This window comes from Fulvia fulva, chromosome 8 (genome assembly GCF_020509005.1).
Source record: "Fulvia fulva chromosome 8, complete sequence".
NCBI lineage: Eukaryota > Fungi > Ascomycota > Dothideomycetes > Mycosphaerellales > Mycosphaerellaceae > Fulvia > Fulvia fulva.
In genome coordinates, this window is record NC_063019.1 from 132,542 (window position 1) to 159,847 (window position 27,306).

General features: G+C 49.1%; 7 protein-coding genes across 7 annotated transcripts; 5 read left to right on the forward strand and 2 right to left on the reverse strand.

Annotated features, from left to right (window-relative positions):
* Window positions 1-14,027: 14,027 nt before the first annotated feature.
* On the forward strand, window positions 14,028-15,650 carry CLAFUR5_10785 (Cytochrome P450 monooxygenase; the record flags this gene model as incomplete). The annotated part of the gene is made up of 2 exons (XM_047909933.1): window positions 14,028-15,147; window positions 15,208-15,650. The coding sequence occupies 2 exons, from the start codon at window positions 14,028-14,030 to the stop codon at window positions 15,648-15,650; spliced, it is 1,563 nt and encodes a 520-aa protein (XP_047765673.1).
* A 928-nt stretch (window positions 15,651-16,578) lies between these two features.
* Window positions 16,579-17,559, forward strand: CLAFUR5_10786 (Thiohydrolase; the record flags this gene model as incomplete). Its single annotated transcript, XM_047909934.1, has 2 exons — window positions 16,579-16,707; window positions 16,762-17,559. The coding sequence occupies 2 exons, from the start codon at window positions 16,579-16,581 to the stop codon at window positions 17,557-17,559; spliced, it is 927 nt and encodes a 308-aa protein (XP_047765674.1).
* A 187-nt stretch (window positions 17,560-17,746) lies between these two features.
* On the forward strand, window positions 17,747-18,784 carry CLAFUR5_10787 (5'-hydroxyaverantin dehydrogenase; the record flags this gene model as incomplete). The annotated part of the gene is made up of 1 exon (XM_047909935.1): window positions 17,747-18,784. One exon carries the CDS (start codon window positions 17,747-17,749, stop codon window positions 18,782-18,784), a length of 1,038 nt encoding a protein of 345 aa, XP_047765675.1.
* An 865-nt stretch (window positions 18,785-19,649) lies between these two features.
* On the forward strand, window positions 19,650-20,570 carry CLAFUR5_10788 (uncharacterized protein; the record flags this gene model as incomplete). Its single annotated transcript, XM_047909936.1, has 3 exons — window positions 19,650-19,711; window positions 19,759-19,885; window positions 19,953-20,570. 3 exons carry the CDS (start codon window positions 19,650-19,652, stop codon window positions 20,568-20,570), a joined length of 807 nt encoding a protein of 268 aa, XP_047765671.1.
* A 252-nt stretch (window positions 20,571-20,822) lies between these two features.
* On the reverse strand, window positions 20,823-22,634 carry CLAFUR5_10789 (Lariat debranching enzyme; the record flags this gene model as incomplete). The annotated part of the gene is made up of 1 exon (XM_047909937.1): window positions 20,823-22,634. The coding sequence occupies one exon, from the start codon at window positions 22,632-22,634 to the stop codon at window positions 20,823-20,825; it is 1,812 nt and encodes a 603-aa protein (XP_047765504.1).
* Window positions 22,635-22,674: 40 nt separating this feature from the next.
* On the forward strand, window positions 22,675-23,428 carry CLAFUR5_10790 (uncharacterized protein; the record flags this gene model as incomplete). The annotated part of the gene is made up of 2 exons (XM_047909938.1): window positions 22,675-23,091; window positions 23,147-23,428. 2 exons carry the CDS (start codon window positions 22,675-22,677, stop codon window positions 23,426-23,428), a joined length of 699 nt encoding a protein of 232 aa, XP_047765197.1.
* A 192-nt stretch (window positions 23,429-23,620) lies between these two features.
* On the reverse strand, window positions 23,621-25,738 carry CLAFUR5_10791 (Transcription factor; the record flags this gene model as incomplete). The annotated part of the gene is made up of 3 exons (XM_047909939.1): window positions 23,621-24,850; window positions 24,902-25,620; window positions 25,732-25,738. The coding sequence occupies 3 exons, from the start codon at window positions 25,736-25,738 to the stop codon at window positions 23,621-23,623; spliced, it is 1,956 nt and encodes a 651-aa protein (XP_047765196.1).
* Between the last annotated feature and the right edge of the window lie 1,568 nt (window positions 25,739-27,306).

Below are 27,306 nucleotides of genomic sequence, written 5' to 3' on the forward strand. Positions count from 1 at the left end.
ATTAAGACCTATATTACCTCTAGGCTGGTCCTTAAAGAAGTCTACATATATATATTGTTTAACAGCTCTTATGTCTGGTTCCTAAAAGAGCTAGGCTTTAGCTGTGTTCTTAATATACTAAATAAACACTGCTTCTTTACCCCTATTTATTAGCTTGTCACTTCTTGCCTATTTAGGTTAGGATCTTATGTCTATATAGACAATAGCTTTACATCCCTAAACTTTCAAATGGTTGATAGTCGGTTTGATACTATCAAAAGCCTTATCTAGTAAAACCTTGAACCTATCGTAATCTAGGCCATTTAGTAGTTTGTTCCTTATATAGGTTTGGGCCTCTAGTACTTTAGGCCAAAATTTAACCGGCATTTTAGCCTCTTTAAGCATTGCCCTTATAGAGTCCTCTAAGGTTTATATTGACCTCTCAACTAGTCCATTCTATAGAGAGTTGTATACCTTAGTCGGCTCGAGCCTAATCCCTAAATCCTTCTCCTACTACTTCACTAATACAATAAGTTCTTTTGTATTGTTAAGTCTTACTGCTTTTAGCTACGTGTCATAGTCTCCCTATAGAGTGTACAGAAGGTAGGGACAGAAGAGCCTTAGAGTGCTTAGAAGTCGTTAAGAAGTGATAGTCTAGCTTAGTGTGTGAGCGCTAAGAATCATATGCCCTATAACATTCACTGCGGGACCTAGCCCTCCAAATTCACCCCTCTACTAAACCTTAACAGATTCACTTCGGCTCGTGACTATGTGACTTACGGCACTCCCGCGAGCACCCGCGACTACGCTAAACCCTAGAAGAAGCACGTAGAAGACTCGGAACGTAGGGTAGGTTAGAATAAGGTTTTGAGTAAAGCTACTAAGCGCGGCTTCGTACGGGTTAGCCCTGTTAATGCGGGGACACGTACTCGCGAGGGTCGCGTATAAATATCTGGCCTTCCCTAGGCCTCTCTTGCTTTCTTCGTCTTTCGTTTTGTGTAGCAATTATACTACACCCTTTACATCTACACTTCGTACCTACATTCTCGCTTTTACCCTTATATCTTATAGGCTAGGCTCTCGCCCTGACATCACGAAAGACTAACAAACCGTCAACTACTCGAGTCATCCTTATAGGTGACTACGCCACCGATAGAGGTGTTAACCTCGATAACTAGGACACTCTATTCCACTTTAGCGAGTAGACTAACATCCCCTTCTCGAACGCCGCTACCTTCGGTGCCTAGGCAAACGCTAACCCCGACACCGCCTACGCTCTTATTAACCGCACCGTCTCCTCTTTCCGCGAGACCGCCTAGTAGGTCGAGCAAGCGAACAACTAAGTAACATACCTTTAAGGTATTGTGAACACCTTCTAGAACCTCGCCCCGTACGCCGACGACAACCGCCGCTAGCACTTCTCTAAGAAGGTTAACGACCTAGACGAGTTCGACGGCAACAAGAGCAAGTTTAAGGCATTTGAGACACAGCTCACTATTAAGCTATTAGCTAATACCGACTACTTTCCGTAAGAGAAGGACAAAGTTACGTACGTCTTCTCCCTCCTTCGGGGGGACGCCGCGGCTTAGGTACAACACTATATCGACAACGCCACGTAGACTATCGGCTGCCCGGACGTCCTTACCTTAATATAGGACCTCCGTGCTGCCTTTAGTGATCTAGACCGTAGAGCTACCGCCTAGAACGCTATCTATAACCTCCTCTAGAAGAACAAGAGCTTCGCCGAGTACCTCGCGGCCTTTAACCGCGACATCGGGTTTACCGGCTATAACGAAGAGACTAAGAAGAGTACTCTCCGCCGTAGTTTGTTAGTAGAGCTTCTTCGAGCCCTCGAGGATAAGGACGTCGGTGCTATAAGCTTCCGTAAGCTCGTCGAGACCTACTAGCGCCTCGACTCTAACATAAAATATACCGCCTCTCTCCTCGCTTCCCGTTCTTAAGGTCGTTAGCCTCGTAGTCCCGGAAGCCACTTCGCTACTCTACTAGGCGCCGCCGCTCCTACGGCTCTCCCTCCCGTCTCTATAGGTAACGCTATAGATCTTAGCGCTAGTGCCGCCGTCCCTCGAGTCTAGGGCCTCGTTAACGGTAAGCTCACTCCCGAAGAGAAGCTTCGCCGTCGCTAGGCCGGACTCTATACCTACTACGGCGGTCTAGGCTATATCGTAGCTAACTATCCGTAGCTCGCTACCCGTAACGCCCGCAACCCGGTTCGCGGCGCTATCGGCGCTATCGAGCCTACTCCTACTACTCCCGCTAAGTAGGAAAAAGCCTAGGTCTTCCTTGTCGACGCGAGGAAGACTAAGAATAACGTTTACCGAAAGTAAAGAGAGGAAGGAAGTTGAGGATCAATATAGTATAGCTAGACCTATACGACGAGACGGGTAAGGACTACGCTTATAAACCGTTCGTTACGAATATAAATATCGGCTCAAAGAAACTCTCTTCTTCCAATCTTACTCTTATAGACACTGGCGCACTAGGCGAGTCTTTTATAGACTATAAACTCGCGACCTCTCTTAACCTCGAACCCTAGGAACTAAAGTACCCTCGTACCCTTGAACTCTTTAACGGCACGGAGACTACTACTAGTAAGATTACTTATGTTGTATATACGTTAATCACCCTCGGAGGCAAGCGTATGTCGATCACTAGCTTCCTTACGTCCCTACCGCATTAGAAGTTTATCCTCGGCCTCCCCTATTTTAGACGATACCGACCTATTATCGACTAGACTTCCCTTGCTATTAGCTTCCCTCTAGAAGTTCCTCCGGCACCTCCGCCTTCTCCGCCGCCTTAGCGCGGTCCTAAGTATACTAAGATCTTCTAGGTAAACGCCGCTACCTTTACTACTACTACTAAGCATCCTAAAGCTTAAGTCTTCGCCGCCTCTCTCCGCGATATCGACATCGCCCTCGAGAAGCTCGATAAGAAGCGTATACCTACCGACCCTACTACGAAGGTCCCTCCTTAGGCACACTACATCCTCTACGTATTCGATACTAAAGCCGTAGACGAGCTGCCTCCTTATCGCCCTTACGACCACAAGATTGAGCTAGAAGAAGGTGTAGAGACACCGTTCGGACCGCTATATTCTATGTCCCGAGAAGAGCTTATCGTCCTTAAGAGATACCTCGAAGAGAACCTAAAGAAGGGGTTTATTCGAGCGAGCCGTTCTAGCGCTAGTAGTCCCGTCATGTTCGTTAAGAAGTCCGGCGGTAGCCTACGCTTCTACGTAGACTACCGAGGCTTAAACGCTGTTATAAAGAAGAACCGCTACCTAATACCGTTGATTTAGGAGACGCTCGAGCGCCTCTCTAAGGCCAAGTACTTCACTAAGCTCGATGTTATCGCTACGTTCAACAAGTTACGAATAGTAGAAGGACACGAGTATCTTATAGCCTTCCGTACTCGCTACGGGCTATTCGAGTCGCTCGTTATGCCCTTCGGCGTTTGTAACGGGCCTAGTACCTTCTAGAACTTCATTAACGACATCCTTTAAGAGTTCCTCGATTAGTTCTACACTACCTACATCGACGACATCCTAGTCTATAGCGAGACTAAGGAGGAGCACCGCGAGTACGTCTATAAGGTCCTTTAGAAGCTCGTAGACGCCGGCTTATAGCTCGACATCGACAAGTACGAGTTTAAGAAGACCGAAGTCAAGTTCCTTAGTTTAATCATCACCGTAGACGGCATTAAGATGGACTAAGAGAAGATCGACGCTATCGTCGAATAGGATGCTCCTACGAACGTCAAAGAGGTCTAGGGTTTCCTAGGCTTTGCTAACTTCTACCGCCGCTTTATCTACGCATTCTCGGGCGTAGTACGCCCTTTAACGAAGCTTACGCGCAAGGGTAAGAAGTTCGCCTAGACCGACGAATGCTAGGAGGCTTTTAACTTGCTCAAAGCGAAGTTTGTTAAGAACCCGCTTCTATAGCACTTCGATTTCGAACTAGAGACCCGTATAGAGACCGACGCATCCGACGGCGTAGTAGGCGGTGTCCTGCTATAACGCCGCTCGCCTAAATCCCCCTAGTTACCTGTCGCCTTCCTCTCTAAGAAGATGACCGCTACGGAGTATAACTACGAGATCTACGATAAGGAGCTTCTCGCTATCGTTAAAGCTTTCGAAGAGTAGCGCCCCGAGCTCGAAGGCTCTACTATGCCCGTCTAAGTAAGCTCCGACTATAAGAACCTCGTCTACTTTATAAAGAGCAAGCTGCTTAATCGTCGCTAGGCCCGCTAGAGCGAGTTCCTCTCCCGGTTCAACTTTGTGATCTCGTATACGCCCGGTAAGGCTAACTCGATAGCCGACGCCCTTACCCGCCGCCCTAGTAACTCTCTAGTTGATCGAAGAGGGGGCCGGCAAATCGTAGAGTAACAAGTTATTAAAGAGCACAACCTCTCTTCCGAGCTTCGAGAGTACCTATCGAACGGCTAGCCTACGCTCGCCGCTTCCTTTACTACTCTCGTACTCGCTCCTACCTACCTTAACGAGAGTGACGATGAATCCGAGCCTAAAGAATACGCCTCGGACGCTAAGGACTTAAACGACGATAAAGAGGGCTTAGTAACGACCGACGGCTTATCCGAATTAGACTTTAAGGGGTTTAATAATAAGGAGCAGCCCGAAGGCATTATAGTACGAGTACGAATAGCGTACGATGCCGACCCAGACGCCTAAGAGTTAGTTTAGGCCCTTAAATCTAGCGCGAGGACATTCCCGGGCTTCTCGCTGTCCGAGTACGAGCTCTAGGAAGGTGTCGTCTACTTCCGTAAGAAGCTTTACGTACCGTAGCCCGAAGGCTCTAATATCCGAGCTAAGATTCTTCAAATCGTCCACGACTCCGCCTCTAGGGGTCACCTAGGCGTAGCTAAGACCTACAAGCTCCTCGCTAGGTATTACTAGTGGCCGTATTCCTAGAAGGACGTCCGCCGCTACGTACTAAACTACGCTACTTGCCGAAGAGCTAAAGCTAACCGCTACCGCCCCTACGGTCTCTTATACCCTCTCCCGGCTCCTAATCGTCCGTAGAAGTACATCACGATAGACTTTATTACCGATCTTCCTTACGGTAAGACCTTTAGCGGCGTAAAAGCAAAGGCCCTTCTAGTGATCGTGGACCGGCACTCTAAGGACCGGTATATAATCCCGTACTAGAGTATAACCGTAAAGGAGACTACTCGCTTGTTCTACGAATTCGTCTAGCGCTTTTAAGGCCTCCCGGATAGTATCACCTCTAATAGGGGCACCTAGTTCATCTCGTACTTCTAGAAACGTCTATGTGCTATCCTAGGTATCAAGCATAACCTCTCGACCAGTTTTTAGCTACAGACCGACGGCTAGACCGAAATTACGAACGCTATCCTCGAGTAGGTCCTTCGTTACTTCGTCGACTACTACTAGAAGGATTGGCCTTAGCATATCCCTACGGTAGAGTTCGCTACTCGTAACTAGGACTCGGAGACTACTAGCTACTCTCCCTTCTATACTACGAGAGGTTACTACCCTCGTATAGGTATAGAACTAGAAGAACCTCTCCCGCCTACCGAAGACGCAAACGAGCAAGTAGTAGACGAGTTCGCTACTATGCTCTTATAGATCTATAAAGAAGTTCACGACGAGATAGTGTACGTATAAGTAATCTACGAGGATCAAGCTAATCGTCGTCGCTAGCTAGCTCCCGACTACTAAGTAGGCGATATAGTCTACCTTAACTCTAAGAACATTAAGACGGACCGCCCCTCTAAGAAGCTGAACTAGAAGAACCTAGGTCCTTTTGAGATCACCGAGCGTATTAGTTTACACGCCTACCGTCTAGCTCTTCCTACAAACATAAAGATCTACGACGTCTTCTATCCCGTACGCCTTCGGCCGTCGGCTAAGGACCTATTCCCGAACCAAAACTAAGACATACTAGGTCCTCCCGATAAAGTAGAAGTCGACGAGCCTATTAACCTACCTTCTGACGACTATACCGTCCGTAAGATCCGGGGAATCTGCGTAGAGCCTAACGACGTTAAAGGACTACCGCCGATCAAGTATAAAGTCGAATAGTAAGGTTGCCCTAAGTAGGATACCTTATAGGAACCTATCTAATATATCATCTTTAATCGTTAAGCAATCGAAGAATACTACGCCCGCGTAGACGGCCTAGAAGTCAATATCGGTAGGCTCTTCGAATCTAAGCTCTTCGACGGGGCTTACTAATAGTATATCGACTATAACATTAGGCCTAGGCCTAGTACTGAAGCTGAACATCCTCGATATATAGAACTACTACGGGTTCGTAGGAACTTAGCTTTGTTCGGGGGGGCTACTATTATAGTCTCCCTATAGAGTATATAGAAGGTGGGGACAGAAGAGCCTTAGAGTGCTTAGAAGTTGTTAAGAAGTGACAGTCTAGCTTAGTGTATAAGCGCCAAAAATCATATACCCCGTAACATTCACTACGGGACCCAGCCCTCCAAATTCACCCCTCTACTAAACCTTAATAGATTCACTTCGGCTCGTGACTATGTGACTTACGGCACTCCCGCGAGCACCCGCGTTTACGCTAGACCCTAGAAGAAGCACGTAGAAGACTCGGAACGTAGGGTAGGTTAGAATAAGGTTTTGAGCAAAGCTACTAAGCGCGGCTTCGTACGGGTTAGCCCTGTTAATGCGGGGACACGTACTCGCGAGGGTCGCGTATAAATATCTGGCCTTCTCTAGGCCTCTCTTGCTTTCTTCGTCTTTCGTTTTGTGTAGCAATTATACTACACCCTTTATATCTACACTTCGTACCTGTATTCTCGCTTTCACCCTTACATCTTATAGGCCAGGCTCTCGCCCTAACACTACGCTAATGATTTCCTCTCTGCTTTGATCTTCTAGTTCTAGAGAGCAACTAGAGCATCTTCTCTTTTCCTAAGAGGAAAGGTCCACTTGTTCCTAGAGAAGTTGTTAATAATCTCAAGCCAGTATTTGAATCCTAGTCTTAAGATTAGTAGTGGGCTATATATGTCAATAGATACAAGGGCAAGTCTTTTAGGTCTTCTCTCTATAACTTTGCCTTTGTACTTCTTCATCTTTACTATTGAACATACTCTGTACTAGTAAAAGCTATCCTTAGGGATAGGAATAGGTTCTTTTAAGTTTATTACCTTATAAAGATTCTAGAGCAAATTCTTCCTAAAGTATGCAAATCTTCTATGCCAAAGCTCCTACTACTTCAGGTCGGTCTCTAATTGAGCAGTCACAAAGGCATTCTCTATTAGTAGTGCATATAATGAGTAATGTGCCCGTTCTTATAGGAGAGGAGAAATCTTGTTAATAAGTAGGACCCCCCTAAGGAGCTTTGTCTAGACAACAGTCTCACTAGAGGGGGAAACAAGAGAAAATGATAGAGGTTGCACACTAAACTAGTTACTAAACTAGTTCTATAAAACCAGGTTTACTCCTAGCTTAGGTATAAGCAGGACATCTTCTAAAACAACTTTTCTACTAGCTCTCCTACTCATCTCTACATTCCTAATATAAGTGGCCAATAAAAACCTACCTCCCACTTTGATCTATTTCTTCCTTATTAAGGGGGTTATAGATCTAAAGAGGCAGCTTTGGTTAGTTATATAGGATAAAGTATAGGAGTTAAGTAACCACTCTAACGAGGGGAACTTGCCTTAGACTTCTACAGTTAAGTGAGCCACTTCATTATACTCATTATTATTAGACATTGTCTCTAGGGATGAGCTGTATAAGTCACGTGACTCTTGGGCGGAAAAACCTTTTCTAGTCTTCTTTGCTTTAGAGGTATAAGACTGGGCCTATTTCTTCTAGAGTGACAGTATATTAGAGCTAAGTTTCTTTACCATTTTCTTAAGTTCTTCTATAGAGGACTTCTCTCTTAGTGTCCTCCTTAAAGTGGGTAGTAGAGTTCTCTTCTTCTTGATATATGTTATATTCTAGGAAGATAGTAGTTAGGAATGAGATCTAAGGACCTTTCTTGCCTTAGGCAAGCTACGGCAGTCCTTAATCAGATGATCCTTCTTATAGAGAAGGCAGGAGAGTGGTCTTACTAGACCTAAGGGCTTGACCTAGGTGGCTGCTATACTATACTTGGCCTTAGAGGGATCCAACCTGGCTTCTTAAGCTTTAAGGATCTTTAAGGTCCTTTTATGATCCATCTTTAGCTAAGCCATAATAGTATCCCTAGCTATATAGTAGTTAGGTGGCAGTAAGCTTAAGAGCTAGGTCATCCTCATATCAGCTTTCCTATAATACTGACCCTCTAGGTCAACATTAGCAATCCTTTTTCTAAGAGAAACTAGGTGTGTCTATACAGATCTGATAGTGAACTCTTCACTCATCTTAAAGGTCACAAATTGCTTTATAAGCTCATGTGTATAGGTTAGTAGCACCTGGCTATACTTATTCCAGAGATACACCTACTTCTTAGTAGCTCTTCTAGATTTATATAAGCCCTTAAGCTTAAATTCATCTTCTTCTATAATCCTACTAAGGATACTGAAGTTGTATACTATATTGTATCTTGTCTATATTAGCGTATTAAGGATCTCTTTAGTTATAGCCTCTTCTTAGAGTTTTAGAGTCTTGCCCTTAATGTTGTTAAAAGACACTTCTATTAGGTCATTAATTCCAAAGAATGCTAATTAGCTCTCTATCTTGTATCTCTAAAGGTTGAACCATCTCTTCTAATTGTCCCTCCTAAGAATTGGGATTTTGCCTCCCTTCTCCTCTATCTTCTCTTAGTATAAATCTATAATAAATTGGATGTAATAAAACAAGGTGTGTATGTTCTAAGGTAGTGGCTTAGATCCTGCTAAGGCTTCTAGTGTAGAATAGGAAAGTTCGTAGGTGTGGATACTAAGGCCTGCTTAGTAAAGTAAAGAAGGAGCGGTATAAGGTCTCGGGGCTAGGACATAGGTCTGTCTCTCCTAGTAGAGCTTCAAATGACTTACTTAAAGTCCTTCTTAATAGTATCTCGATACAGTTCTGCCTATAGAGTATCTTTAAGGTATTGGCTTTAAGTAAGCCGTATAGAGTCCTTGTCTAGGTCACCTATTACTTAGGATTAAACTAAGCTCCTTAATAGGATAGACGGGGTAGACTTCTGATTCCCAGATGTTTTCTACTATAATAGCAAGGGATATAAGTAACCTATACTGATATAGTTTGCTCTTATTCCTATACAAACCCGGGCTTATAACCTGTTAAATAGGTACGGGTAGATAGTAGCGGAGTGGAGTAAGAGATCAATCTTTAACTAACTAATAGCACGAGCATGTAGCAATATATTAGGAACCAATATATTGATTGTGTTAGATGTCTATCTAAGCTAAAGGGGAGAGAAGGTATCTCCCTATAAGCTAAGTCATTGTGGATGCCTTAGGCTGCTAGATCACTTCCTAATTGTTGACTCCCTTTAAGATGCTATACCTTAACAACCTCCTTATTTAGCGATAGCTATAACGACACCGCTTATTTATAGGCGCGTCGGCCTTAGTACGTAGTGTAACTAGTATTGCTAATCGTGTATATATGTATAGGGCTTGTCGTATAGCCGTAGCCTACGGTCGTGTCGCTCGAAGGGTCTAGTAAAAATTCTGATTTCCGGCCTTAGCGTATATACGATAGCGACAGTAACGTTACGGCGGCGACGATAGTACCTCTAAAGGTCATTTACAGTACTGTAGCACGTATTAGTAGTGTCTAGTACATCTATAGGTGTCGGATAACGCCCCCCGGGCTCATAACCTATTAGTTATAGATTAATAGATAGATAGATAGATATTTCATTAAGCTGTTGTAGTGCCCTTTGGCCTATGCAGCTATGCTATCTTGTTTTTGTATATATAGAGGGGAAACCGTGTTGGTGAAAACCCCTCCTCCTTCCCGCCTGTCTTTTCCTCCTCGTTGTCGTCTTAAATTTCCCTTATTAGGGGTACGCTAGTGTCATAGGCCTGCCCTAATGACTACCCTATCTGTAACCCCCCTCGCTTCCGCCTCTTGTCTATCCACTCCTCCGTCTCGCTCGCGAGGCTAAACTGCTAGAGGTATCCCTGCTATAGTATCTACCGAGAGATTCGGCGAATGTTGCCTTTGTCCCTAATAATTGACTTGTAGTCTCTCCTTCCCGCTTGGTGCCTCCAATTTCCCCTGCCTCTCGCCTACTGCGGGCATCGTAGTAGCATATGTTCTAGGTTTTGCGATAGGTAGCCACACTGGCAGGCTGGGCTATAGATGTCTAGTGCGCGTCTCCTGAACAGGTAGGCCCTTAATCCAATATGTTCGGACCTAATTTGGATCGCTATGCTTGCTTCGGCCCTTGTCAGGTCCCTATATAGCTGGTAATTGTGTCTCTAGAAGGCTCGGAGCGCTATCGGGCCTGTTGTCTTAGGGGGCTTCCTTTTCCAGTCCTGCTCCCATAGGCAGCTCGCTATCTGTTCCGCTAGGTTTTAGGTCTTAGCCTTGCTCCCGCCGGCCTGGCGAGTCCTACGCTCCTCCTCCTTTCGTGCTAGCCATTCGGTGCTTGTCTGTACGGCCGTAAAGGTAGTAAGGTCATCCTCTTTTTGGCTTGTCCTATATCCTGCCCCTCTCCGGTAGCGGCTTTCTATCTTATTCTTTGCCTCCTAGATCGTGGTTTGTACTAGGTAACCTGTCGTCTTTGCCGCGTATTGAATTCTTATTCCCCGGATGTACTGGCCGATTAGTGGTATTCCTGTCTCCATTTCTACCGTGCTTATTGACGTTGTCTTGTATGCGCCTAGTACCCTACGTAGGTTGCCTACCTATGTCCTGTTTAGGGGTTGCTCTATCCGTTTCGGGATCGGCTTGCCTGCGCCTCCTGTTCCCTAAATCTGTGCCCCGTACAATATAGCTGGTCTAACGATCGCCTTATACATTACTCTTGCCTTGTCGAATGTTGCTCCCTATATAGATGCCGTAAGCCTCTTTATCGAGGCTTCATTGACTTGCGCTCGACTCTGGGCTTTCTTAATCTGTACATTCTAGCTTAGCTTCGGGTCGAGCCAGATCCCTAGTACTCGTAGCTCCGCTAATGGCTTGGTCTCGTAGCCTTGGATTCTTACCGCCGCCTTCATATTATAGTGTGTTCTCGCTTTACTGAAGTGTATAAGTTGGTACTTTTTAGGGGCGAACCGGGCACTATGCTTCTTTGCCTACTCCTCGCATTTCTTGTGCCTATCTTCAAGGAGGCGACAGTTCTCTTCTGTCGAGTCTGACTAGGCTAGGATGTTTGTATCGTCTACGAACCCCGATGCTGAGGTTTGCGGAGAGGTGAGTAGGGGGATTAGATCCGACATAAATATCAGAAACAGGATAGGGGAGAGAGTAGATCCCTAAGGTATTCTAGTCTCTGCCTTCACCGGGTCGGACGTGTACCTTCCTAGGACTAGGTATGTCGTCCGTTCCTAGAGGAAGGAGAAGACGAACGACGTTGCCTACTAGGGGATGCCTTTCTGCTGTAGGATATGTATTAGCCTTTGGTATAAGACGTTGTCGAAGGCCCCTACGATGTCGAGGGATAGTAAGGACGCCGCTCGGTTCCTGCCGTAGTGCCAGAGGGTCTGAATTTGCTCCGTAATTAGCTCCATTGCTGTTAGTGTCGATCGCTAGCTTCTTCCCCCTATCTATGTTGCTAGGAGTACGTAGTTGTCCTCGGCAAGCTGCGTAAGTCTCTAGGCTACTATCTTTTCTAGGACCTTCCCTATCGTATTTAGAAGTGCTATTGGTCTGTACGACTTGGGCTGAGTATAGTCTTCCTTCTATGGCTTGCGTAGCACTACTGTTATAGACTCTCTGTACGGCTTCGGGTGATACCCTAGCCGTAGGCACGCGGTAAATAGGTTTGCAAGGCTCGGCGCGATCTCTTCTCTATACTCTTTTAGCAGTACGTTTGGTATCCTGTCTAGGCCTAGGGCTTTTCGTCCCTTTAGCTTACTTATGACTCCTGTTACTGTATTAGAGCTAACCGCCTAATCTATGTCTAGGGGTTCCGGGTATGTGCTCGGGTCGATGTCCGTAAGGTCTGCCTCTACTTACGTCGAAAAGAAATGGTCGGCTAACGCTTTTGCCTTGCCCCGGGGCGTAGCCTAGGCAATCCCTTCGCGGTCTACGATTGGGGGGAAGTGAGGGGCTTGTTGCTCTTCAGGTAGTCGTGCCCATTTGGCAAGTCTCTATATCTATTCCGGGTTTTCTGTAACGAGCCCGATCGTCGCTCTCTAGTCCTGCAGCTTATCGCGTCTTATCTGTGCCTTCTTCTCTTGTGTCGCGTGGCAGTATTGCTCCTACGTCTCTTAGGTATGCTCCTTCGTCCACTGTCGCCTTGCCCTTCTAGCCTCCCTTACCTTCGTAGAGCATTTAGGGGTCTAGAAGGCCTTCTGCTGCGTTGAGGGCCGGAGTAACGGCGTGTATTGTTCCGCTGCTTGCCATATAACCGAGGTAATCTGTTCCGCTGCTTGATCTAGCTGAGCTGTCGTCTCGAGTTCTCTATGCTGTGGTAGGTTCGCTATTAGGAAGCCTCTTATGTCGTCCCAGCGTGCCTTCTTCCAGTTACGGCGTAGTTCGTTTGCTAGCTCCTCTATCGCCTTCACCCCTAGCGTCGTTTAGATAGGGATATGGTCTGAGGAGGCTTCTAGCGCGTAGTTCGGTCGGCATTGGACTAGTCTCTCTTCAAGTTCTCGTGATAGAAAGCATAGGTCGATCGTGCTTACACTAGTACGGGCCTTCTACGTCTCTATTCCCTTTAGTGTTACTAAGGCCATTCCGTAGCGTGCGGTTATGTCTAGTAGCTTCCCCCCTAGAAATGCGTACGGGGGAGTGAATTCGAGTCCCCACTGTGGGTGGTGGAGGTTGAAGTCGCCGAGGAGTACTTGCTTCGTGTCTTGGCTTAGGGTCCGCTCTAGGTGGGCGTTATAGATTAATAGTTAGTATTTGTTATAGGTCACTAGGTGTCTAATAGTAGAGATACAACCCTAGTCCGTAGCTATACGTAACTATATACGCTAGTATACGGGCATTCACTTCAACATCCGTAAGGACAAGTGAGCAGGTAAAATCATACTAGACATAGTGCCTATAACTATATAAGGTCTAAGGAATAAGAACGCCGAGGGAGGGCTATAAGCTAGGCGATCAAATGTATTATGCTACTTTCCTATATTATATAACCTGCTTACCTGTTCTTATAGAGCAGGTTAAATCGTATAGGGAAGGCGCCTATAACTAGATAAGGTCTAGGTAATAAGAGAACGAAGTAAAGTACGGTTATACGGACATAGCTATTAACTCTCCTTTACCTACCTATACTACTTGATTTGTTGCTCCTATATCGCTTTAACCTGCTCTACAAGAACATGTGAGCAGGTTAAAGCGATATAGGAAGCTCTACCTGGCTATAGTACTCCATTTGTGTCGTTGGCGATAATGGTCCCTATGGCAGTAATATAGATACCGTGCAAGTCCCTGTCGGAGTAAGAAATACATAATGGTCCCTGTCGTAGTAATTCTTGACATAATTGTCCCTGTCGGAGTAATTCACCGCTCTGTTAGTTCTAGGACCAAGTGCAGGCCAGCTCGCAGAACGTCCGGCTAGCGCAGGAGTATTTATTCCGCCACCGGAGGGATCAATCGCGTTTCGAAGCTTAAATACAGGACTTGCCCGTGCAGATCTCTGCACATGGCCATATTTCTCCATTAGCAGGTACAGGGATCATCATACCCTAAGCTCTGACTCCCTACATGTAAGCACAACATAAAAGTTTGATGTTGTGTGCGATCATGGAATTCTGTCCAGCCGTTGCGGTGCCTGTCCTTCACTCGATTGCACCTTTACCAGCAGCCGCCGCACAAGACGCAAAAGCTGCTATCGATCGGGATGAATGCTTCGATGTCGCCAGTCGCTTTTGAGTAGCTGGTTAGCATCAAGTCCGTGATATTGATCGCTCTTAGCAAGTTTCGTCCAACTACTGCTCAGTGAATATCTTGCGACCTACCACAGCCAAGTATGTCCTTCCACATCTGGACCCTCGAGCAATTCAACCCAAATGATATCCTGTGCGTTGCAGCTGCCGCCGCCATGATCTACGGTATCTGGCGCGTGGCGTACAATCTTTTCTTCAGCCCATTGGCCAAGATACCAGGTCCAAAGCTAGCGGCCATGACGAGATGGGTGGAAACATACTACGAGTGCTTCAACGAGCAAGGAGGGCAATTTCGATGGGCGTATTCAAAATGGCACGACGTTTACGGGCCCATCATTCGTGTCGCGCCCAATGAAGTCCACGTTCGAGACTCGGAGTTTTACGACAAACTCTACCAGCATAAGCCTCAAGCAAAAGCGGACAGGCTCAACAATCGATTCGATTGCAAGACTTCGATATTCGATACATCGCAACATCTGCTGCACGCACGACGTCGCGCCGTTCTGGAAGTCTTCTTCTCTAGAAAACGTATTTCTGACCGGAGTGTCGAGATGCAGGAGCATCTAGATCGCTTATGCCAGACAGTGCGGGATGAGTACCTTGGAACGGATGCGATACTCTACACAGATGATATGTGGAGTTGCTGGACTTCCGATATCATCTCAGGATACTCGTTCGCCACCAATGACAACATGATTGCTCTGCCAAGATTCAGATCGCCGCTGAGAGAGGCAATGAACGAACTTCTCGAACCAATGCACTGGATCACGCAGTGCCCGATCCTGAAGAACATTCTGTTCAGTCTTCCTCAGTGGTTTGTACTGGCAGTCTACCCGGCTGCGCGACCAGCCGTTGCCATGAAGAATGGCATCCTGAGTCGTATCCAGACTATCAGGGCCAACGTTCGTCGACTCCCTGATGGGGACCACGCCGGCACTATCTTTGGCACTATGCTCACCTCAGACCTTCCATCATCCGAAACCTCCGATGAGCGCCTCAAGGACGAGGGAATTGGGCTTCTGGGTGTCGGAACCGAGACAACGATGCGTACACTCTCAATCGGGCTATACTTTCTCTGGGAACAGCCCTCGGTGAAAGCTAAGCTTATGGCCGAGCTAAAGGGAGCAATACCTGATCCAAATATCATCCCCCATTGGGATGTTCTGGCGAAGCTTCCCTACCTTGCAGGTTGTGTGAATGAAGGTATGTCTCAGTCCACAGCACAGTCACTACGACATAGTATGAGCTCTGACCTGATGCTAGCCATGCGGTTGTCATACGGGGCCTCTCAGCGTCTGATACGGGTCTTTGATCAGCCAATCACGTACGGGCAGTTTGTGATAGACGCCGGAACAGAAATCGGTATGGACATTTATGACGTTTGCCATGACGAGACAATTTTCCACCAAAGCCACGAATTTCGACCAGAACGTTGGCTAGAGGACGTTCCACAGGATGGTCAAGAGTCTCGCAGTCAACTCTCCCGACACCTCGTAGTTTTCGGACGCGGTCCCCGAGCTTGCATTGGGCGTCATCTGGCGCATGCAGAAGCATGCCTTGGACTGGCTACATTCGTGCGGCGGTTCGACTATGAGATGTTTGAGACACCTCGTGCTCATTTCGCCTTCGATCGCGACAGGCTGGCACCGCGGCCGCGTAAAGGCACTCCAGGAATCCGGATGGAGGTCACCGGGGTTCATACATAGGCTGATCATGGAGCAATGGAGCAGAGAGTGGCAGAAGCAAAGCGGAGCGGAGCAGTATGTATGGCGTTGCTCGCTCCTCTGCTCATGAGATTCAGTGCGAGGCGGGATCCGTCTCCGACCGTCGGGGTTCAAACTATGTACGTGCAGGAGGTGTTGTTAATAACTAAGGTTTGGCGTCGTCTTAGTCTCTGGGAAATTCATACGAGCATCGGTATAGTTGTACTGCGTCATGAATCCATGCTATGGCGTGACAACGAGGCTCACTGGCGCTGAACGGTAGTCCTAGTATCTAATACATATAATAAAGTAAGATACAATGCTTGCCCCGACCGATAGCTATTCCCTTGACGATATAGCGCCACGTTATAACTAGGATAGCGTTGGCCTTACTTCGAATAGTAATTACCCTAGTAGCCTAATATATTGTATCTATTAAAAATAACGTATTAGTAGGTCGTTGAGTCGATATATACTTACCTTTAGCTCTACTATAAGTATATACTTCTTTAATATTCTTTATAAGCTGCTACGAGTGAATACTTCTTAATCTACTTCTTAAAACTTCTTACCTTTAGCTTATACCATAGTTATATCTTATAATACGACCTAGGTAAGTACTTAATATATAGTGGATATATCGACTAAACGATATACTAGCTAGTCTATAAGCTAACTACACGATATAGTTATTGATATGTTATCGACTAGTAGACAAACAGATAAGTTAAACAGACTCTACACCGCTATTTTTGATAAACTTCACTAACTAGGCTTCCGCCATCACGCAACAAATAGAGCTCAAGCTCCTTTTCCGTGTATAGCTGACAAGCAATCTATTTACTTGCTCGATTGTGTCCTCGTGCTGGAGAACGATCGTGTATCGTCTACTGAAAATCCTGTTTGACAACGACACCGAACTACAAACCAAATGTCGCATTCCGACGCATCCCATCGTCCAGTCGAAAAGGTATTCTTTCGAACGTTGGACGGCTTGCGACTATGCGGCAACCTCTATCCTGCAGCAAAGCGCGGCCCCGCAGTCATCATCAATCCGGGTGTAGTAGTTCACCTAGTCATTGCAAGTGTGCCCTAGCTGACCATGTGATCCAAGATGGGATGCGTGAAGGAGATGTTCGTCCCAGAGGTCGCCGAGTATCTGCAAAGGGCTGGCATCACAGCCTTTGCGTACGACCCACGCAATCTTGGGGAGAGTGAAGGCTCTCCTCGGAACGACATCGATCCACTCAAGCAAATTTCCGACTACTCGGACGCTCTGACCTTCCTCAAGAGCAATCCCATCGTCGACTCCGGTCAGATCGTCTTCTGGGGCCAGTCCTTTGCCGGAACTGCAGCGCTCTGCGCTGCAGCTCTCGACCATCGAGCAAAAGCAGTCGTTGCTGTGTGCCCGAACTTGAAGTTCGATCGCGATTGGAACAAATACAAGATCGCCCTCGCCAAGTCCATGCAGGACCGAGAATCTCAACTGGCAGGCAACGATCCATATTACCTGCCGGTACTGGACATCAATCACGAACGCCCTGGAGGCATGTCGAACGGTATCAAATCGTCGGAAGCAGATTACATGCGCAGACTGAAGGAGCTGGGTGCTGTCAACTACGAGAATCGTGTGACAATCCAGTCTTACTACAAGATCATTACCTGGTCTCCGCTTTCGATGATTGCGCGTCTGGAAAGCACTCCTTCGCTCATTATCGTTCCTGAACTTGATACCCTATCTCCAGCGGAAGAGCAGATTGCAATGGTGGAAAGCTTGCGAGGTCCCAAGAAAATGTACATAGCACCCGGGAGGAATCACATGGACATCTTGAGCGGCGATGGCTTCGATGCGCTGTGCCAGGTGCAACGTGATTTCGTCCTGGAATCGACTTGCGAGCGTGAATCGTCATAGTTTAGCTGTTGGCCACTTTCCAGCGTCGACATATTCTGCAAACCATCCCAGCAAGCACGACATTGGGTTAAGGTTAGCGATAAGTCAGGACTAGAGTACCGCAGCAATATCACGAGTGATCGAACGCCGTGCCCCTCCATTTCCCTTCTGCAAAGAGCGCCTTCAAGCTGCAAGTTGGGGAGTGGTCATGGCCAGCACTGAAACATCATTCGAAAGCGTGATCCATCTTTCGGGGCATCTTGAGCTTTCGGACGCCTTCTCGGATGACTGGCTCAAGGGTCGACACATTCTTCTCACCGGCGGCGCGGGAGCGCTGGGATCCAGTTTCGCGCGCAGATGGGCGGGGGCCGGCGCAACGGTGGTCATTGGAGATCGCGACGTCGAGAAAGGCTCGCAACTGGTAGCCGAGATACGACAAAGCCTTGGAAGAGACGACGCTGCCTTTTTTGTAGAGTGCGACGTCGCTCAGTGGGAGTCGCAGGTCCACCTGTTCCAAGAAGCCGTTCGGCTGAGCCCTCACCATGGTATTGATACAGTTGTTGCCAATGCTGGTGCTGGCGGTCCAGATGTCTTTGGGGTGCCAACCAGAAAGGAACCCGATCCCAATGCTCCCCCAGACATCAACACCACCATGGTCAACTACATCGGCGTCCTCTACACCGCCCATCTCGCTTCCTACTACTTGTCGCGTAACCCATGGTCAGCAGAGCACTCGCCGGGGCCTCGAACGGGCAGCACTCATACATTGCGCGATCGCCACCTGCTTTTGGTGGGCTCTATCGCTTCTTTGGCACCAGTGGTTGGAAGACCTCAATACACTGGTTCCAAACACGCTGTTCTCGGCATCTTTCGGTCGTTGAGGGCAACGAGTTTCCTGTCTGGGATAAGGGTCACGCTTTTGTGCTCCTACTTTGTGGAAAGCGATTTGGTGGCGTCTCATATCAAGCCACTACTCGAAGGCACAAAGTTGGCGGAAATGCATGATGTTGTCGAAGCGGCGACGCGACTGGTAACCGACGAGCGCATCTCCGGTCGTGCTTTGGTCGTCGCTCCGCCACTACAAAGATCTGACGAACATGGGCTCCTTGCACCTGATTATGATCCCGGAGAAGCAGACGAAATCCGAATTTGGGATTGCTATGCGGATGACTACCTAAAGGTTCAGGCTTTCACTCGACGGCTTATCGAAGCGCTGAGGCAGCAAGAAGTCGCGAACAATGTCTAAGAGGATTCTAGTCTATCAATCTCTACGATAGTAACGAAGATAAAATTACTACTATAATCGACTTCTACTACGACTTGACATAGGAAGACGCTCTCTAAAATGCCAACGATAAACCTAGTACCTTCAGCGTCGCCATCTTCGCATTTTAGAAGTTCGTAGCAGATCGCTTCCAGTACCACCTCGAGCACACTTTGGATGAGACGGACTTCATTAGTGCTGTCAAGAGTGTGTACAACGCCACGAGTGATGTTGACAGGGTTCTGCATGATATTGTTGTGGAGGCTATGGTGAAGCGAGGTGATCAGCTCGAAGAGTCGTGGAGTGTTGAGTTGAGCAAGTTGCTTGACACTGTACCAGGTTTTGCCGCGGACAGCTTGCGGGCTATGGCGAAGACGAAGACGAAGGTCGTGTGGCACCAGGCGAAGAAGTGGGTGTACAGTTGTCCCGGCACCGCTTGTGATCGGTGGTTCTATGCCGCGATGCATGCAGGAGAGAAGTACTATCACACGTGCTGCAAGATGGCCGAAGACTTCGTTATGCTTGGGCGGGAGTGGGATGTTCATCGCGGGCGATCTGCTTGAGGGTCTGTACAACTTGGATCATCATGGATGGAAGCGCTTGGCGGAGGCACATCAGGTCAATGTTCGATCTGGCAGCTGGGCGTTTTGCGATACCATGAAAGGGTCTGTACATCGAGCATTGTCCATAGATTCGAGTCACAAATTCTAGCAAGTTCAATGATTGGCTGTCCTAGATTTGCATGTGATCAAGGCAACCGAAAGCTCGGATATGGTTCCCGAAAAGTATTTCCCTCGCAAATCTCATTCCAGCTCTTCCTCTCGTGACACCACATCGAGCAGTCAACATGGCTTCCACCGACTTCGACAAGCAGCTGCAGCAAGCAAACATCCTGCTCAAGCTCACCAAGTAAGTAACACGTCCTTCGCGCTGCCTACATATACTGACTCGATTAGGCTACGCGAACAGGATCAGCTCTGCGACCTCACCATCAAGTGCGGTGAGACAGAGATCAATGTCCATCGCACTGTAGTCGCCGCGCACTCGGACTGGTTTCTCAAAGCATGCGCAGGCGGGTTCAAGGTAAGCGCGCAGATTCGTCTGTATCGGTCCCGCCACGGGTGAGTTTTCAACTAACACACATGTCCAGGAATCAGGAGCCTCTACCATCGAGTTACCCGACGACGACCTCGACGAAGTCGAAGCCATGCTTAATTTCTGCTACACACTCGAGTACCCAGCACCCCGCGAGTCACCACTCACCTTCGATGCGCGCATGTTCGCCATCGGCGAGAAGTACTTGATGGAAGCACTACAATCCTACGCCGCAGACCAGTTCCGCAAACACCTCAAAAACGGCGACTCGCACAACGACTTCAAGACCGCAGTCAACCTAGTATACTCCGGCATGTCCGACGCCAACAACACCATCCGCGAGATCATTCTACAGGACACCCTAGCTCGGTCCATCCGTTCCTTCCCTCTCGAGCGATCGAAGGACGAGTGGATGCTGGATGTGCCCGCCTTCATGCTCGACATCCTACGTGTGGTGAGGTGTATTCCTCCGCCGAATAGCGAGCACACGATCTTCAAGTGTCCCACCGACGGCTGCGATCAGCACTTCAGTATCTCCACGCTGCGCACTGCACGAAGCGCCGTCGTTCAGTGCATGCGGTGTGAACAGAGACATGATCTGTCCGCGGGAGAGTGGTACAAGCATCGCATGACAATACGGGACGTTCTCGACCGCGAAGGCCCACGTATGTGAGCGGGATATCTGGATTCGGAGGTCGTGCACTCGTCTCGATGAGTGATACGCGTGGTCGATGGCAGAATTCAGGAAAGCTTTAGAGAACGGAGCCAGCGCCAAATCGCAGGTAGGAGCATATAGATTGTGTCGCAGAAGAGGACGGAGTCTCAGTCAATGGCAGCATGATGTGTGACCCTCGAGCGCTGTATCCTTCCATGGGGCTTCAGTTCCACGCACGTGGATCTGTAGCTGTAGGCGCAGTCCCCGTCTTCATCCTCCCCTCCCTCGTCCCCTACCCCTCCCACCACCTCTCCCCCTCCCGCCTCTTGCCCCTCTTCCACCCCTCCCCCTCCCTCGATCAAACCCTCCCCTACCCCTAAAGCCACCCTGCATATGCATCTCCGGCTCCGGCCTAGGACCCACAGCAAGCCTCTCATTAATTTCATCCTCACCAATCTCATGCGTGTTAAGAATCTGCAACATCTGACAGAACTGCGCCGTCTGCGGGTTGGGGTACTCTCGCACCTGCTGATACTGCGGATGCTGGAAATTGCCGCCGTCGTACACTGGTGCCAGGATCTGGAAATTCTCTGGGATGGTGAGATCAGAGTCGCTGAGGTGCTCGTCTATCCATTTGCTTTGTTCTTGGATGAGGGAGTGGTATTCTGATTGGGCTTTGGCTTGAGGGACTCGAGCGTCTGAGTCGCCGAAGGGAGTGGGTTCGCTGAGTGCGAAGGCTCGGGTTATGGCGAGCCATTCGCGGTCGTATTCGAGTTTGAGCGGGCGGCGCTGGTCGATTTCTGGAGTGGTCGGAACAGAAAGTAGCTGCAGAAAGTGTCGATTTGGTAGACACTTGTCGAGCGCGAGGAAGCTGGTTTCTTGGTTGGTGATCTCAGGAGGATGCTCGATAGGCTCGGGCGCCTTTCTTGGTGCGAAAGCTGCTGGAAGAGCCGCACGAGCGTCTGCGAGTGTATTGGATGGCTCGGATATTGCAGTACTGGATTGGACGTTGTTGTTGGTCTGTGATGTGGTGGCTGTGGTTGGGACAGCGCTCGGCGCCTCGTCCTTGTCGAGTTCCAGGTCCATCTCGTCAGCATTTGCGGGCGCAGTTGTCACGGCAGCCGCTGGAGTTGTGCTCAACCCCTGCTTGACTTCGCTTGTCGCTGGAGTATCATCGTCGTCATCCATATCGAGGTCAATCTCATCTGCGTTCTTCATAGGCTCCGCCACCGCACCACCATTCAGATCATCATCAAGCTCAATCTCATCCCCATTCTTCGCTCCCTTTGTCGCCCCATTGCCCGCCGTCCCCTCTTTCCTCCCCTCCTGCCGTCCTTCATGCGCCACCTTCGCGGCAAACTTACAATGCAAATGCGCACTAAACCAAAACCTCGGCCTCAGCCTCTCCAGCACCTGCTTAGCCGCCACACTCCCCAACCTACCACTCCTCGCATCCTCCTCAAAATGCTTCTTGAACCTAAACAACTGCCTCCAATTCCCCTTCCACTCCACGCCCTGCGGCCAATCATGACTGATCCCCACATCAACCTGCGTGCGCACCTGCAGTAACTTCCTCACATCCATCTCGCGCACGTGGTAGATACTCTTCACATCACTCTCATTATACGGTAACCTTTCGAAATGCGGTTTGCGGTAATCGAAACCTTTCCAGATCCCACTCAACCCCGCGATGCGCAAGTCGCCCAGTCGGAGGACGTTGGCAGCGCCCATGTAGTAGATATTCGGCACGACCCATCCACCGTAATACAACTCAAAGAGGTAATTCGATGCTTCGTGGTTGCCTCCCACGAAGATCGTCAAGTAGGGTGCAGTCCGCTGGCCAGAGTAGTATTCGTGAAAGTCACACATTTCGCGGTACTTGGCCGGCATTGAGACGCAGTTGAGGTCGAAGGCATTGCGGACTGATTGGAAGTCGCCGCCGATGATGAGAAGGTCGACGCCGGGCCATTGCTTTTGTTTGCAGGCTTCTGTGATGGAGGCGTAGATGGCGTGGAGCGTGCCGTGGCCGCAGCCTTCGATGGCGAGGCGGATGCCTTGCTGTTCTTCGAGGTGTATGGACATGGTGGGTTGTTGATGAAGTGTTGATGGGAAGGAGGTGTTGATGGGAAGGAGGAGTTGTTTCAGGCGTCCATATTTGGTCCGGAATGCGGATCGGCGCGCTGCGACACTCAGTCACTCTCAATGTCGTGCTCTCTTGGGGTCACAAGCAGGCAGGCGCAAAACATCTCTTGTTCAACAACCTTTCCAAAACTTGACAGTTTCCAAGACTTCCGCTAGCAGCGGATCTAACCGAACAAATCACCACCCCTGCTCTCACCCACCCATCCATGCATCCATCTCCCTCTTCCCACACCCACCTTCCTCACCACAATCCACATCACCTTTCACAATGACCTACACCTCCATGCTCCGAGACAAGAGCCGCGTCTCCAAAAGGCCAAAATCCAAGCCATCATCATCATCATCTACTAAGCCGGTTCCAGACATGGCAGATTTCGACGATGAACTCCTCTTAATCGTATGCCACACTAAACCTACTCCTAATATCGAACAACATCAACTGACTCTGAAAGCTTCTTCGTAACCTCCACAACGCAGCCACAACCTTCGGCGAAGGAACCCCTCCATACGAAAATATCAGAAAAGTAGTGGAGGACCATCTTAATGATATGAAACGCAAAGGAAAGACGACGAATATTGCCAAGACGAGGCAGAGGCTTGATCAGAGTGAAGACGGTACTTCTGCTGCTGATCGTAAGCAAGTAACAGGTCAAGGGCACGAAGGAAATGCAGAAGCGGTATCAAGTCCAATGTTAAATCTTACTATACGACCCAAACCAGAAAGTTCATCATGACAAGATCACAAACCTAGTACACCAGACTCCAATCTCGACCTATGGTATCACTAATATCCGGGCTAGCTTTGCCTCTCGCTCAGTCCCGCTCATCAAACAACAACGAATAAGACCCTACAAAGACCTCCACATGGATCTGTCCAAGGTACAAAACCATCCAAGCCGTTCTTTTTCAAAGCACAAAAAACATCCCTAACGTTTCCCCTTCTTCTTCGAACTCCTCCCAGACCTCGTAGTCGTATTCTTATCCACGCCCGTATCACCACCACCATCCCCATCCCCATCATCATCCTGCCCGCCACCGCCGCCATCATGATTCGTCTCCTCATCCATCATCCCCAACGCAGCCCTCGCTCTCGCACCGCCTCGCTTCCTGAGCTCACCAGTAACACCCCGCAACGACGGTGGCACTTCTTTGCCAGTCTTGAGGTACCACAATTTCAAGTTTCTAGCCTTGTCCTTGAGCTGCACTTGATTGCGGTCTTTCAGTACCTCACTGACTGAGCCACCACGACCATAGAGTGCGAGGATCTGGGACCAATGCGGTCCGTTGACACGCTCGAGACCAGCGAGTAGTGCGTCTTCTTCGGGCTTCGTCCAGGGCTGTCGTATTGTTGATGCTGCTGGGGCTGATCTGTTGGCAGATCCACTGGACTTGTTGCCAGTTGATGACACGCCTGGGATGGCCACGCCGGAGGCACCATTGGCACCGACCACGATGTCTTGAACTACATTCTTGTTCGCTGCGCCACCAGCTTGGGATCGTACAGGTACGTTCATGATTCCGTCAACGTTCTTGGAGATGCAGGAGGCGAACTCGCGGACAAAGTCGTTCCATTGATACTTCTTCGGCAATTCCTTCAATGCCTCGTCTGAAGAGGGCTCCGCCAGTAGGTAGCTCTTCCTAGCTCTGCTGCGATCAATGAAATCTTGCTCGCTGGGCGACAAGCTTGGTGCATCCGGATGTCTTGTCAGGATCTGAGCGTCAAGATCAGGTGGAAAGAGCTCATCCAGCATTGCCTCAGGACTGCCGTCACTGTTCATCAATGCTGAAATGTAAATTTGCGTCTTCAGTTCCAAGTAAATCGCACCCTGCCACTTAAGCAGACGATGACCCAGAGGTACGAAAGTCTCCATGAAGAACTCATTGAGGTGGAAGAAACTGACATCGTGCGCGCCCAGGATGCTAGAGATAAAGGTGGCGATGTTGGCTTTCCGAATGATCTCCTGCTGGTTGGGTTGGAACATTTGTATGGCAATGGCATCGATGAAAGGTGTCTCCCTGCTGTACACTTTCCGTGTCTGGTCGAAGAGGTTCTTCAATGTTTTGTATGCTTGGCTGTCCTCGTTGTCGGCTCCTCGCATCAGATCCTGGATTTGTGGAAAGCTGGCTTTTGAAATGGTGTGAATGAGCTGGGTCGCCTAGGAAATATTAGTGTATGAGGTCATAGAATCGCAAGCAATAAAACATACTAAGTTGTCCAGTATTGGAAGACTCTGGATCTTCAAGTGCATGCTCGCATCATCAAAGTAGTATGCCGATGACTTGGCCGCTTCCCGCTGAGCCAACGCTGCCGTGGCGCTGGGTTGGGTATACGATGCATACTGCGAGGCATGTTCGACGTCCGGATAGTTGAAAGCAGTGGCGCCGTCAAGCCCATCGGCAGGGTCGCCAACATTCGCAGTTGAGGGAGGAAAGAAGGGCATGCTCGCAGTAGCAGTCTGTCCATTCACGGAGTAGCCCACATAAGTAGCACCATAGGCCTGAGTTGTGGCGTGTGCCCAGTTGGCGTTGTAGCCAGCAGCAGCAGTGTTATTCTGCCCGTAAAAGTAGGGCTGCTGCTGATAAGACGCAAGATCGGGGTACGCAGTCGTGTCCGGAGGCTGCCAGGACGAGCCCTCCGTCGTACTCAGGGCTCCTGGTGCCGCAGCCGGATTACTGAAATCTGCTTGGCCGGTGCTCAAGGACGCTCCATCCTGACCTGAAATATACTGCTGCGACGCCCGGTTCTGTGCATCATTGTCCCACTGCTCAAAGGCCTCCGGGTTGGTTGGGGCAGCATCTCCACCGGTATCGTCAATACGGCGTCTCTTGGTCAGACGGTCACCGCTGCGGCCACCTCCTCGTGCAGGGCCTCCATCCTGCATGATGGCAGGACCTGGAGGGCCAACGTAGGGATACGATGACACGACTGTACAGGTGCAGGGCAGTTAGCGGAAGCCCTCATCGAGGGCAAGTGGCGTGACATGTTGAATAAAGCAGTGGCCGAAGACAGGCTGGATTGATGCGAGATGCTTCTCACCTTCCATGTTGTCGAAGCCTGGACGTGCTGAGCCCTAGCTCACTGCTTGTAGGGCACCGGCTCGGGGTTGCACGATATGTTTTCGCAGGCTATCAGATGTGCAGGGTATTGGGTTCATCCGTTTGTAGACATGTAGGGCTCAGAACGACGACCACTGACACGACATTTGGCGAAAGCAGTCCCAGGACTTTTGATATCTGTAATCAAGCGACACTACTTCCCTGGAACTTTGACCAACCTCTTGCTTTTATTTCCACGCCAGAGAGCGGTTCTTCTCCTTTCACTTGCTACATGACATCTCAGACCTTCATGCTACAGATATGGCTCCGCTCAGTCTCCCAGATGCTAGTCACTTACACGAGCACATTGCAACAGCGCAGCACAAAGTCCAGATCTCCAATCATTTATGCTTCGCGCGGTCCGGCAGATCTGTCTTCGGATATGTAAAACATAACGCATCTAGCCAATCGCTGGTAGTCAGGGCAAGACATCATGAACTCAGCTGCCGGGGCTGAGACTATCTCTTTTGGCAACTCTACTCCTCCCTCTTCTCCTCGCGTTCTGGTCTGGCCAGCATTATCAACACCAACAACGACGAGACAACATCAGCTTCGTTCTTCGATGGGCTGCCGCTTTTTCGTTTCCAGGCTTAGGGCGCTCTGAAGAGGCGCCCGATCTGGTTGATGGAAGCAAGGGCTCGACCATGGACTGATGGCACATCACAAGCTGCGGCTTCAGCGGTCTTGCTACACCTGCTTTTTCAATTGCACCTTCATCTCATCGCGAATCCAGGAGGGAGTGTGATACTGTTCAAACATAAGCCATGGTCCTCCATTCAACGAGATCTAGGGCGAAAAGGCGAACCTGCGTATACCCCACAACCCCATCCTCCCTCAAAAACGCGCTAATCCCGGGAGCATGAGATGAGAATGCGTCCAATAGGTATGGAATCCTTCTTCTGAGATATCTTCGCGGGCGACGGGCGTGGATTGTGAGTTTATAGAGACCACCTTGTGCCCCGGGCGTTGGGGTCGGGTGCTGGGGTCTGACATGGCCGCTGCCGGAGTTGAAAGTCAACACTGTGTTCTGTAGTGAGTTATTCACTGCCCAAGTCAATGTTACAAGAGTCCATGTCTTCCACAGTCAATGTCAGTGACGTGGTCGACGTCGTGACTTGCCGAGGGGCTCTCTTCAAGGACAGTTCCATCTGTACGTTCTTTTGGTCTTGTGTCTGCATTCTTGCTGACGCTATCGTGGGACACTTGTATTGCGATCAACTCTCCGGACCAGTAGGCACCATTTTAGAGGCTCGCTTTTTTGGCAATGCCGTGACATTGTGTTGAAAATGCTTTAGCAGCTACACAAGGCAGCATATATACGCACCCTATCTCTACTCTTCGCGAGTAATGGCATCGTTGGCCAAGTGAGTTGCGTCAGCAATCTATCGCCCATATAGTGAAACCCCATCCGAGGTAACCCCCCCACCATCTCGTTCATACGCCTAATCTAGCTCCGTCCAATGCATCGACAGACTTGACAATGCTCAGTCTTCTCCTCAACTCCGCGGCGTGCTGC